Below are 13,794 nucleotides of genomic sequence, written 5' to 3'. Positions count from 1 at the left end.
CAGCAGCAAATAATTTACGATTTTTAAATTGTCTTAAAGTTTTGCGCAACTTTAGTGAATAATATTAAAGTTGCAATTAAAGAGAAAGAATGATAAATCTTCTCATCCAAATTGTGATGTACTGGGCTGGTTCTGGATCTATCCAGCAATTGTTGATTGGGATTTTGAATCACTGACAGAAGATCTAAAACATGCATTTACAAAACAAAACAAAAAAATGGGTTTTAAAAATGCCAGCAAAGCATTAAATACCCAAGCAGTTTATTTCCTGCATTGACATTTCCTATTGAAACAGGAAGTTTGAGTACATTCATTGTAGCAGACATGCTTTGTCTTTTTCTGACAAAGATATTACAGAAAGAGTACTGTTTTGAATTACATCTTTGATCAGGTCATATTAAAGAGTGCATCCTTTTTTTGTATATTAAAAATAAGCTTTAATTCCATCATAGCAAAGAATCTCCATATTAAAATATGCGTGTAGTGCACATCCAATAGGCACTTTGACTTTAAATACATATATGTGCTACAAGTTATTTTTCTTAACTACTGTCTGAAGTACACTAAATAACACATTTACATTTTTACTTTATATTCTGTTTTTGTTTTATCTTTATTAACAAAGCAGGCAGGTCTTTAGACTATGAACTTGTAATGAGGGCGCTTTTCTCTGTTTGCCTCCGTACCTGCGTTGCACACAGTAAATCAGGTTTCTTGTTTTGTTGACCTACATTTGCACGAGCGTGCGCGCATGTGTGTGTTTGACTACAAGTATGTACGTCAGTTTTGAGTATTAAGCGTTCGTGTGGCCCCTCCTCACTCACAGAAGTCCGTTCAGGCGTTCACTGTTGAAAACAGCCTCGCGCTCGGACACGGAAGTGACGCCGCTCTAGAATCCCCCCCGTACTTCCGATCTTCAGCTCTGCTGCGACTCATCTAAGCGAACGGATCGGATCTTTGTCCCAATATCTCTCGAGTGGCGGCCCGACACGGTCCGGCAGGTGAGTAGAGTCGTATGTTGGGTACGACGGAGGGCTTTAAACGATCAGAGCAGCGGCTTTGGCGAGCGAACCAAAACGGCCTTGTTTACATACGAATCCCCGAGCTGGAGTGCGCGCTGGCGGATGATTGCAAATAAAGCCCTTAAAGCGACATCAGACGACCCGTGCATTCACTTAAACAAGTTTAATTGGACTATGTGCAACTTTAAACTGCGGGATATGCGTAGTGAAACAATAGATGTTCCGAGGGATAAAGCGGGAGAGAGAGGTACTCTGCGCATCGATCGCGCTGCTGTATATATGTGCTGATCTAACGTTAGAGAGGAGCAACAGCTGGTGCGGCCCGATTCATACGGAGTAAACCAAGCAGAACCAGCACCGTCAGTACAGTGAGTTTGCAGTCATTGCTCAACCCCTACGCACTTAAACCATGATCCGTAACCCATCTGAGCGTGATATTATGCATGGGTGTCGCGCTCTATTTATAGCCCTGGCTGGAATGCTAGGGATAGACGGTGCGCGAACACGTTGGACCTTCAGGTCGTCCCATGACTGTGGGGGTCCGAACCGGACGGGAATTTAACGTGCACTGATGGTTTATTCGATTGAATCGGTGACTGTCATCACAACCAGCAGGAGCTCTGATCTCTGTGATCGTCTGGTGTGCGGTCACGCGGCACCCCTGCCAGATTATGCACCCCCTCGTTGAAGTCGCTACCTGATTGCCTAATCCTAACCCCTCCCCCACACCTACTCCTAAACCTACCAATACTAGGGGGTGCATAATCTGGCAGGGTACACCGTGTAATCCGTTAAAACGGAACGCTAAACCGCTCTGCATGTGAGGTTATGATTGTCTTACGCTCAAAGAGATGCTTGGCCGCTGGTAATACTGAGACAAACATCTACAAGTACTACCTTCAGAGAGTTTCCAAGGTGTGTTGATCTGTAAATACTGGACTGGAGCAGCTCCTTGACCAGTGGGACAAGCTCAGCGAGTGTCATTGAAGTTAAGTACACTAGCAAGGCCGCTTTCACCGTCTATGTTCTGTCTGGAAATAAACTACCAATAAAGAGTTTGAACACAGCTGCCCACTTATTATTATTATAGAGTGCAACAGACCTGAAATAAAATCCCATTAAGTTTCTTCTAGAGAGAATTAATTTTGAACAATTGAATAATAAATCTTTAAAGACAGACCTGCTGTGAGGTTGTTAATCAATAGTATACTGTTTTGTTGAAGCCGTCAGGCCGCATTATTTAAATAGAACAGTAGAATTCCTGATGAAAAACTACATTACCTGTGATTCTATGAAGAATCTCCACCAATCAGAGACTCTTCACAAGTTCCAAAAGAACATTTACCTATAAACACAAAATATATTGTTTCATTACATTTACAAATTATGTATTTTTTTCTTTTTTTAATTTGATTGATTTGCAGTGTTTCATGGAATTGTAGTTCTTTCTCTCATTAAAGCCATTAGGTAAACAGTCTTGTACCTTTGTCTTTCTGTCCCATTTTTAAATACTTTTTTGTGTCCGACAAGTTTGCAAAGTAGGTATTTTGTAGTTATCTCTTTAATGAAGACTTTTTAAAAATCCCTGTTAGAAAAAATGAATGGGGAAAAATGACTTTAGGATCTTTAAAAAATTGGTCGGGTACTGTTGCACTCTATCGCATAGCAAAGGGGAATATTTGATTTTGATTGGTCGATCACAGGATTCAACTGATGAGGAATAATGTAAGTATTAAGTAAACTATCAAAATAACTTTAATCGATATTTCATTTTCATGTATTTAAGTAGTTGTATAATAACATTATGATTCTACCGATTATATTATATTATTATCTGTTATAATCACACAGATAATGTAAAATCAGATGGTTATTATTGCATAATAAATTCCAATAATACCAGGACTTATGTTGGAGATTGAGTTCAGTGTTCCTGTGCGCTCTACGGCCTCTTTCTTCTCACATAGTGTAATCATTTCAACTCAAATCAATATTTTATGTCTATTCATATATTTATTAAGGAGCTGTGTAATAAGTAGTGAAAGGTAGAGTCAGATGGTCATCATCTTAAAATAAATTCCTTCATGATGGTGCAATTTAAATCCATTTAAAAATAGAAAATAAGAATTGTAGCTTTGTAGAGTAATTTATAGACAATTTATATTTGTCAACATAACTAATTTTGAGCATAAGCTTTTAGATTAAATATCTTTTAAAATCATGAAATACACAGTCTGGCCACATATAAATGACAGATGCCAAATAATGTGTTTTTCTTCTCTCTTTCAGTATTTTTTCTCTGTCTGAGCTCATCCCTTGCTCCGGTTCCTCATGAGTGACGGGGAGTGTGATTTCTTCTGTTTTTTTCGGTGCTGCTAAAAGCCACAGGGCCTCCTGGGATTCTCGGTCCAGTTGGGGGCGGAGAGGAGCAGCTCAGTAGCTGTTGATTAGTGGAGAGCAGCTGTCAGTCAGGAAAAGGTCGGCCCAGAGGGCTATGTCTGTGGATATGAGTAGCCAAGCCTCAGACAGTAACGAAGAATTCGAAGATGACGAAGACATCGTCGAGGGCGACATCCCTGATTATTATGATGGACTTGATGATGACGTGGCGATAGAAGAACCGTTTGACCCGGAAGAATACCAGTTCAATTGCTTGACATACAGGGAGAGCCAGAGGGTACTAACTGAGGAATTCAACAATGTAGCCAGTGCCCTAAAGGTGAGGGACCAAATGAGTGACAATGTTTAGCAGATTTATTCTTGGCTGACAATATTTAGCTGTGTATTTATGTATCTTTCCAAACTATAAATTGTTCAGACAGTTCATGGAGTTTAGTCTGTCAGTACAGACTACAGAGATATTTTTTCTCCCTCAGGTGTCACCAGCTGTAGCCAAACTGGTCCTTGTACATTTTCACTGGCAAGTGTCACAAATACTCGAAAGGTAATTAAATACAGCACAGCGCACACACAAACAAAATATGTACACTTTTATGGGTAGTTAACGTGAAAAGTGAAATAGTTACAGTGGTGTGATATGCTATACTTCATCTAAAATTATTTAAACAAATGTTTTTGTAAATCTGTGTAATTACTCATGAAATCTGAGAGACTACTGTTCAAAAGTAAGAGTCAATAAGAGTTTTTTTTTAAAGAAATAATACTTTCATTCAGCTAGGATGCATAAAGATGATCAAAAGTGACAGCAAAGACTTATAATGTTGCAAAATATTTGTTTCAAAAATTATATTCTTTTCAACTTTCTATTCATCAAAGAATACTGAAAAAAGTATCAGAGTTTGCTAAAAAATTGATAGTTGGTAATTGATAATATTTTTCTTGTGCAGCAAATCAGCATATTAGAATGATTGCTGAAGGATCATGTGACACTGAAGACTGGAGTAATGATGCTGAAAATTCAGCTTTGCATCACAGGAATAAATTATATCTTAAAATATATTAAAAGAGAAAAAGGTTATTTTAATATTGCATTTAACTGTTATTGTAGTAATATTTCAAAATATTACTGTTTTTACTGTATTTTGATCAAATAAACGCAGCCGTTATGAGCATAAGAGATTTCTTTCAAAAACAATAAAATTATATTTCACTGACTCCAAACTTTTGAACATTAGTATACATGTTATTTGTCACTGCAGGAATTCTTAAATGAACTGCAACAAGTTTAAAAGAATAAAAAAACTAAATACAGCACCTAAAATATTCATTACATTCATATAATGTTTAACCTAAAATCCTGATGTTACTTCTGTCTTAATCCGTTAATATTTTTCTGTATTTGAAGGTATAAGTCCAATTCTTCTCAGTTGCTATGTGAAGCCCATGCTCAGCCCACAAGCATCTGCAGATCTCTCACTGTGAGTTCCTGTAATGTTCCTTAATGTAGGCTTTTACATAGTTATTTTTTTGGAGTAAAATTAAATATATATATTTTTTAATTAAAACTCCCCTTAAACTTAAATTCTCAACTTTAAAATGCAATGAGGCAATTAAAAATGTGCCCATCAAGAAATCTGTTCTTTGACAAATTGCAGATGGCGCTGAGTATGGTATACATGCAGTGTACAGTCAATAAAGGGGTTATTTTATGATAATGACAAGCTGACTCCACTTTAGTCTGCATCTTACACAGCTATTTGCCACATCAATGATGGACATGAAATATTGATTCAAGTTTAATTTTATTATGTGACAAAGTGGAAAAGCGATTTGAAAGGCAAGAAACCAAAAGAGCTGTGAAAAATAACTGGTTGCCTGGGACAACCATTAATTATTCTGTTAACAATCATTACTGCACTTCCTTCTCTTGACATGTATGTGTGTGTGTCTTCAGGCCGGGACGTCGCAGCAGTGTGGGGTGTGTCTGCAGCTGGTCCGGAGAGATGCTCTCCTCTCTCTACCCTGTCAGCACTCCTTCTGCAAGGCATGCTGGGAGCAGCACTGCACTGTACTTGTTAAAGATGGCGTGGGAGTAGGTGAGTGTACACACACACACACACACACACACTGAGGGCATAAAGACTGTGTGCAGTACAGTGTGTATTGCTGATTTGAGTGAGCTTGTTATCTGATCTCCTCTGTGGATTGTGTTTGTCTATAGAGATCTCCTGCATGGCGCAGGAATGCTCTCTTCGCATGCCAGATGATTTTGTTCTTCCTCTGCTGCCCAGCGAGGAACTGAAAGACAAATACAGACGCTACCTCTTCAGGGATTATGTGGAGGTGTGTGTCTGTCTAGGGATGCACAATATGTCTTTTCCATATAAGTTATCTGCCAATATTACCGCTATTAGTGCTCATTTCACCTGTTATTATATTTAGATTACTTTGTCGATGACTAACACTTTTATAAAAAATGATTTTATTATACATTATATTACAGAATTATTACACTATGGTTCAGTTGTTTGGATCTAAAGAAATTACTTTTATTGAGCAAGGGCTAAATTAAGTTAATCAGAAATGGTCAAATATTTCAAATTAATGCTGTTCTGAACTTTCTATTTGTCAAAAAATCTAAACAAAAATATGAAATATGAAAACTGTTCGTTTTTGATAACAAATCACTGTTAACTATTGAGCGCACATCAGCATATTAAAATTATTTCTTAGGCCCCGTCCACATGGAGACGCGTTTAGCTGTATACGCATAAATTTGTTTCGTATAGGCGTTTCGTTCAGACGGATCCGGCGTTTTGGGAGAGTGAAACCGATATTTTTTGAAACTGGGTCCCAGAGTGGATAAATCTGAAAACGCCGCCCTTGCGTTTTCATGTGGACAGCGAATCCGTATATTTTCTGAAACGATGACGTCATCAGCCCACGTCTCGCCCCTAGTCAGACACCGCTACGTCACGTAACAGCAACAAAAACATGAACAAACACTGAACGATTGTCTTTTTATTAACTAACATTAACAGATTAATAAATGTATTGTTCCATGTTCGTTTGTATACCGCGCGCAAGGTTTATGTGCATAATCCAAGTATTCTCCATTTTTAGTGTATCTCTGTGGCAGAATTACAGCACCACATACTGGTCTGGCATGTATACTACATCGTTTTGTGTCGGTTTCATGTGGACGCAGATATTTCTTGAGACGAGGGAAAAAAAGATTGGATAGGGAAAGCTCTGGCTTCGTGTGGACGTAGCCTTAAGGATCATGTGGCACTGAAGACAGAAGTAATGGTTGCTGAAAAATTCTGCTTAAAATGACATTTATTAATATATTAAAATGGAAAGCAGTTATTTAAAATGCTAATAATATTTCACAATATTACTAACTTTTAAACCGTAATGTGTATTAAAGTATAATATTTGCTGCCTAAAATAACTTAAAACATTTGTTACATATTTACATGTATTTATTGTACATTTAACATTATTCTTTTTAGATTTATTTATTAAATTGTATCATAAATTTATTGTATTTATTAAATGTTAAGTTTGTTTATTTCATTTAATTATATATTGGGCATTTATTGTTTTTTTTTTCGGCCATAAAATGAAAATTGGCATCTGGCAGAATTCTAATATCAGTACCTCTCCAGTTTTGACATTGTAGAACAAAAATCTCTGTGATTGCTCTTAACCTGCTCATGTTTCTGTGTGTCTGCAGAGTCATTTCCAGCTGCAGTTGTGCCCTGGTGCCGACTGTCCGATAGTTATACAGGTGCAGAAACCTCGAGCTCGTAGAGTCCAATGCAGCCTCTGCGAAGAAGTCTTCTGGTATTACACACAATTACACTTGCACACACTACTCAGTTCATGGCGTGATACATGTGTTTGGATTAACTGTGTCTGTCTGTCTTCAGTTTTAAGTGCAGACAGATGTACCACGCACCCACAGACTGTGCTACCATCCGCAAATGGCTGACCAAATGTGCAGATGACTCCGAGACAGCCAACTACATCAGTGCACACACTAAAGATGTAAGGAAGCACACACAGATATATATAAGATGGTCACATTAAATGTATATTGTTGGTGTACGTTTAATTTGATAGTAAAGATATTAATATCGTTATGTTTTGATTTTGTACCCACAGTGCCCCAAGTGCAATATCTGCATTGAGAAGAATGGAGGGTGCAACCACATGGTGAGTAGTATACACATTATTTTTTTATTATCTGCACACTTTTACGTGCACTTAATATAACACCAAGAATGTCAGAGTGAGAGCACTACTTGAATAGCTTATTTGTTAACTTCAGGGCTGCGTTTCCCAAAAGCATCGCAAGCTTGAGTACATCGTAGAGCCATTGAAACCAATGGAGCTACGATCAACTTAAGCGTTCGATGCTTTTGGGAAACGCAGCCCAGATCGTTCTCATCAAAACAAATCTTCACTTTTTCAACAAGATTTACACTGCTGTTCAAAAGTTTGAGGCCAGTAAGATTTTTTTTTTTTTTGGTTTTTGAAATATGTCTGGTATGCTCACCAAAGCTGAATTTTAGTCAAATACAGTAAAAAAAAAAAAAAAAAGGCATTTTATTAACCGTATATTATTACAATTTAAAATACCTGTTTTCTGTTTTAAAATGTAATTTATTCCTGTGCTAGCAAAGCTGAATTTTCAGCAGCCATTACTCAAGTCTTCAGTGTCACGATTCTTCAGAAATCATTCTGATATGCTGATTTGTGCTTATGAAACATTTCTTCTTATTATTATTATTAATGTTTAAAATAGTTAAGCTGCTTAATATTTTTCTGAAAACTGCAATACATTTTTTCAGTGTTCTTTGATGAATGGAAGGTTTTAAAAATGTATTTGTAAATATAAATCTTTTCTACTATTACAAATGTCTTTACTGTCACTTTTGATCAATTTAATGCTTTACAGCAATTTACAATTGCTTCCATTGTCCTCATTCATAAGTTGCTTTGGATAAAAGTGTCTGCTAAATGAGTAAATGTAATGCATCCTGGCTGAATTAATTGCTATATTAATTTCTTCTAGAAAAAAAATGTTGAACAATAGTGTGTTAAAAAAGATGATAGTGTAAAAAAATATATTTTTTTTCTCTCTCTCTCTTTGCAGCAATGCTCAAAGTGTAAACATGGTATGTTTTTTCCCAGTGATTTTTAGTTTCTAAAAATTACATAAAATCCCTTTGAGTGGTGAAGTGGTCTTAATTGTAATGAATGACATTGTTATGGCTGTGTGTAGATTTCTGCTGGATGTGTCTGGGAGATTGGAAGACTCATGGCAGTGAGTACTACGAGTGCAGTCGTTACAAAGAGAACCCTGACATTGTGAATCAGAGCCAGCAGGCCCAGGCCAGAGAGGCCCTCAAAAAATACCTTTTCTACTTTGAGAGGGTGAGACAAAAATGATTAATCGATAATAAATAAATCTCTTTCAGAAAAAGCGATAAACCGAGTGAGCTTAGTAGTGATCCTGACAAGTAGGTTGTTCCAAAAAGTAGGCAGCAACATTATAGTTAACTTATTTCACAAAGTATCAATAAAAATGTCTAATTCCATTTGTATGGTGTCTAGTCGCTGCCTATATGGTGTTCTTTTTCAGTTATGATGCTGCCTATATGGCGACAATACAACTCAATAGCTCAGTTTCAAATCTAGTATCTCATTGTGTTTCTGAGTTGGCATTAGTGGAATTGCATTCCACTCATCACTTCGTAGCAGTGAATGAAGAGTTATATCAATCACAAGTGCAGTATGGAGTACCACAAGGCTCAGTACTAAGGCCGCGTTGCTTTTCACGCTTTACATGTTACCCTTGTGAGATATCATGAAACATGGTGTTGGCTTTCATTGTTATGCCGATGATACTAATTTCTATATTTCTTCACGGCCCGACGAAACATACCAATTTGCAGTTGCAGTTTTCATGTTAATAACAGCATTGACACTTAATTGCTTTGATATGTAATCTGTACATTATGCATGTGTCCAGTGGGAGAACCACAATAAGAGCTTGCAGCTGGAGGCACAGACATACCAGCGGATCCAGGAGAAGATTCAGGAGCGAGTCATGAATAACCTGGGCACCTGGATTGACTGGCAGTACCTGCAGAATGCTGCCAAGCTACTGGCCAAGGTACAGGCTGAATCCAGCTGTACTCCACAGTAGGGCTTGCACAATTTGTGGAAAATTGGGATTTTTTTCAGATAAAAATTGTGGTTTACATTTTTTTTTTTTAAGGTTTGCTGAGGGTTGGTTGTTTGTAAGGCTACACAATTCAGCCCCCAAATTTGTAATTTATATATCAATATGGCTTTAAAATAAAAAAAGTAATACTTTAATAATAATAAAAAATAATACTACTTTTATTTTAAAGTAAAACTATATAAACTTGCAGTACTAATATTTATTAGCCTTATTTATTAGTCTTATTTTTTAAATTTTCAAACATTAAACCCTCAAGCTTTTATTTTGGTGGAAAACTAGAGGGGAATCTTAAAGCTTCTCTTTTTTTCATGGCTGCCAGTTTATAAGTACTTCTCATTATAAGTTTGGGAAGATGTTTGGCGCATGTTGCGTTCCCAAATGTGAGTTAATCGACCCAAACTTAACAGATTCGGAGATGGAGTTTGTGTGATTTAGAGCTGCATTTACTGTGAAACAAACCAAAAACACTACTCAAAAGTCAAATGACAGTGCCATGCTTCACTCTGAAACAGAGTATATATATTTGTTTAAATCTTAGCCTTTGTGATTTGATAATTGACATAAGACATAATGCAATTCTGGTTATTTTGAGATATCTTGCAGCTCTATTCTGCAGGCACAAATGTTAATGCATAAAGTTTCCACACGCTTATGCTGTCTGTTTGCTCTCTCCATAGTGTCGTTACACACTGCAGTACACTTATCCTTATGCCTACTACATGGAGTCTGGACCCCGCAAAAAATTGGTAAGCTATTGCAGTAAATATGCGAATCTTTCATCGAAGGTCAAATATTTATTTGAGATCAGTCTTTGGTAATGGGAAATCTCATTTTTATTCCCTGTAGTTTGAGTATCAGCAAGCGCAGCTGGAGGCGGAGATCGAGAACCTGTCATGGAAAGTGGAGAGAGCAGACAGTTATGAGAGAGGAGAGCCGAGTGCTAACGATAGAGGGGTGAGAGATGGAACAAAAACCAGAAAAAGTTGTGAACATGAACACTTGAATAAAAAAATAAAAAAATTAACTTTTTTTTCTGTTCTTTTCTTTTCTTTCTCTCGCTCTCTCTCTCTGTAGGATCTGGAGAATCAGATGCACATTGCTGAGCAGAAGAGACGGACGCTGCTGAAGGATTTCCACGACACCTAAACATCCGTCCATCAAATCCACATTGAGCTCACTCTTCACTCAATTGTCTTGGTCCCTTCTCTCCAAAGATACCCCTCCACTTTTTTTGTCAAAAGTCTACTCTGCATCTCGTAACGTTTTGTCCATCTCCTTTCTGTTTTTCACATTTATAGCATCTTCAAAGCATTTTTTCCCTTTTGTTCATTCTTTCCTTCATCAGTGCCCCTTTTTTGCTTTCTAATCTTTACTCGGCAGCAGGGTTTGAGAATAGCATGATTATGTTCAAGGATTCACATATGCAAACATTGCATTCTCACATCCCCACATCAGCTGACATTACACATGCACACACACACAGACGCACACACTCAAAACACTCCACCGAAACAGTCTAACTCTTTTCTTCCCCCATCATTACTCCTGCTATAACTTCTGCCTTCTTTCCTTCTCACTCTTGCTTTCTTCTCATGTTTTTTTTTCTTCCTTGGAAATGGCTGTTGATAGTTAGATCATTTAAAAAAAACTGAAAAATGAAAAACATGATGCTGTAATTTTCAACGGTTGTACATTAATACAGAAATAGAGTTACTGAGAGAAAGTTTTTAAACCAGACAGAGACTCTTGTGTTTTCTTGTGCACACACGTTAAAGGTGTATTTGCACTTTCCACACCAATCAAATTTTTGCGGTCAGTAATACTGTTTTTGAAAGAAGCCTCTTATGCTCACCACGGCAGCATTTTTTGATTAAAAATACAGTAAAACAGTAATATTATGAAATGTTTAAAATATCCATTTTCTGTTTTAATATATCTTAAATGTAATTTATTAATATATATTATATATATATATCTTAAATGTTTGTGCTGCTAAATGTAGTGTGGATTCATATAAATAAGTGTGGTTGTTTTTTATCAATGTTAGAAAGAACATTTAAACATTTATTTAAAAATAGAAATATGTGTTTTCTTGTGCACACACGTTAAAGGTGTATTTGCACTTTCCACACCAATCAAATTTTTGCGGTCAGTAATACTGTTTTTGAAAGAAGCCTCTTATGCTCACCACGGCAGCATTTTTTGATTAAAAATACAGTAAAACAGTAATATTATGAAATGTTTAAAATATCCATTTTCTGTTTTAATATATCTTAAATGTAATTTATTAATATATTATATATATATATCTTAAATGTTTGTGCTGCTAAATGTAGTGTGGATTCATATAAATAAGTGTGGTTGTTTTTTATCAATGTTAGAAAGAACATTTAAACATTTATTTAAAAATAGAAATATATTATAACATTAAATGTTTTGTTTTTGGTCAGTTGAATGCATCCCTGCTAAATAATTGTTTTTTTTTTCCAAGAAAAAAAAAATCAGTGATCCCAAAACTTTGAATGGTAGTGTACATGTGCATTTGAAGTGGCATATATTTATCTACCACACAACTTTTTAACAAGTCACCCCTTACACCAGAATGTTAGAGGTGTCGTATATTAATACAGCTCATATTTGGTATTTTATGTCTACACAGAATTGAAGGTATCACAAACAGAATTCTGTTACTGTAACACTGTTCTTACATCAGGATAATTATGGTTACAATAGGCAACCCACAGCCATGAAAGAAAACATTTGATCATATAGAAAAATAAGCACAATATGCAGTATTTTGTATGAACCACTTTTCCTTTTGATGTCTCATTAAGGATTCAGTTTTTTCTTTTGAAAAATCAAACGCATACACACAGATCAGATGCAATATCAAAGTCAATATTTCTGATCTATTATAATACAAAAACATTAATATTAAAAAAAAGGTCAAAACTTTATACAAAATATTTGCTTTTATTGACAAGCAGTGAAGATTCACTGTTTGGCTTAAATGTGTAACATTGATTTTATTACTGTATTTGTTATTGTGGCCCTAATAGAGTAAATATTAAGAAAATGATTTCACAGTAAAAACAGTCTTCAAATGGTCGTTGCGCGCACTAGGAGATGGTACGGTGGCCGAGAGGTGCAGAACAAATCACAATTCTGAAAACAAAATAACAAATTACAAACGCAAATGTAAGTCTACAAAACAAAAAAACAATTCAGAAAGCACAACAACAATTCAGAAAACATTATAACAAGTCAGAAAACACAACGACAAATCCGAAAACAAATTAACAATTCAGAAAACACAACGACAATTCAGACAAACCGGAAAAGGTAGGTATAGTTTGAGACAGCGCCATTGGTTTGGGATTACTCACCACTGACTGGACGAGACATCTGTCAATCAAAAAATACGGAGTGTCTATTTAGATTTAGTTAAAAGTGGCTGTAAAATATCAGCTCCAGTGGTGCAGATGGATAAGTGCTGGTTGTTGGCATTTTGACGCGATCGACCCGGGTTCAAGCCCACCTTTTGCCGAACTTTTTTTTCTCACTTTTCAAATCTCGTATCACATCATAAAGGCATTTATTTTCAATAAAAATTAAGGAAATAATCAAAAAGTTGAAAATAAAGTATCGGGTAGGGTTAGGGTAGGTGTAGGGAGGGCTTTATTGTACCAATAAGGTGGCATCCATGTAATAATTAAAATTATCATTTACACTCAACGTTATTTACGTTATTATTGCATACTGTTTTATAATGTACTACAATACTGAAGTGCAGATAATTGCCACTATTTGCAACAAGTAGTATACTTGATAGTAGAAATCCTGCTATTTTAACAGTGTAACTAGGTATTTGCACTTAGTGTAAATAGCATATTGCTAAAAAAAAAATACTGCTATTTTCACGTAGTGTAAATAGAATCCATTGCTAATACGAGATTTGAAAAGAGAGGAAAAAAAAGGTGGGATCAAACCCGGGTCGATCGCGTCAAAAAGCCAAGGCTAAGTGCTTATCCACCTGCACCACTGGAGCTGATGTTTTAAGGCCACTTTTAACTAAATGTAAATAGACACCCCGTACTTTTTATTCCATAGTAA

General features: G+C 36.1%; 1 protein-coding gene across 1 annotated transcript; it reads left to right on the top strand.

Moving 5' to 3' along the window:
* The first annotated feature begins 812 nt into the window (after nucleotides 1-812).
* arih2 (ariadne homolog 2 (Drosophila)) lies at nucleotides 813-11,418 on the top strand. Its single transcript, XM_016239624.1, has 15 exons — nucleotides 813-1,001; nucleotides 3,312-3,741; nucleotides 3,899-3,966; nucleotides 4,828-4,900; nucleotides 5,377-5,518; nucleotides 5,644-5,765; nucleotides 7,162-7,271; nucleotides 7,358-7,475; nucleotides 7,593-7,643; nucleotides 8,587-8,608; nucleotides 8,716-8,867; nucleotides 9,466-9,609; nucleotides 10,359-10,427; nucleotides 10,528-10,635; nucleotides 10,756-11,418. Exons 2-15 carry the CDS (start codon nucleotides 3,517-3,519, stop codon nucleotides 10,825-10,827), a joined length of 1,476 nt encoding a protein of 491 aa, XP_016095110.1. The 5' UTR covers nucleotides 813-1,001; nucleotides 3,312-3,516; the 3' UTR covers nucleotides 10,828-11,418.
* Nucleotides 11,419-13,794: the final 2,376 nt, after the last annotated feature.

Source organism: Sinocyclocheilus grahami, unplaced genomic scaffold (assembly GCF_001515645.1).
Source record: "Sinocyclocheilus grahami isolate Dianchi unplaced genomic scaffold, SAMN03320097.WGS_v1.1 scaffold570.1, whole genome shotgun sequence".
Taxonomy (NCBI): domain Eukaryota; kingdom Metazoa; phylum Chordata; class Actinopteri; order Cypriniformes; family Cyprinidae; genus Sinocyclocheilus; species Sinocyclocheilus grahami.
This window is presented reverse-complemented; position numbering and strand designations above follow the sequence as displayed.

What these genes read in the sequence shown, in the direction of transcription:
- arih2 (XM_016239624.1), top strand. Translation starts at nt 3,517, where the DNA reads ATGTCTGTGGATATGAGTAGCCAAGCCTCAGACAGTAACGAAGAATTC. An exon ending in TCAGTGCACACACTAAAGAT is followed by an intron (nt 7,476 to 7,592) that starts GTAAGGAAGCAC and finishes TTGTACCCACAG; the next exon opens with TGCCCCAAGTGCAATATCTG. An exon ending in CTGCCAAGCTACTGGCCAAG is followed by an intron (nt 9,610 to 10,358) that starts GTACAGGCTGAA and finishes CTCTCTCCATAG; the next exon opens with TGTCGTTACACACTGCAGTA.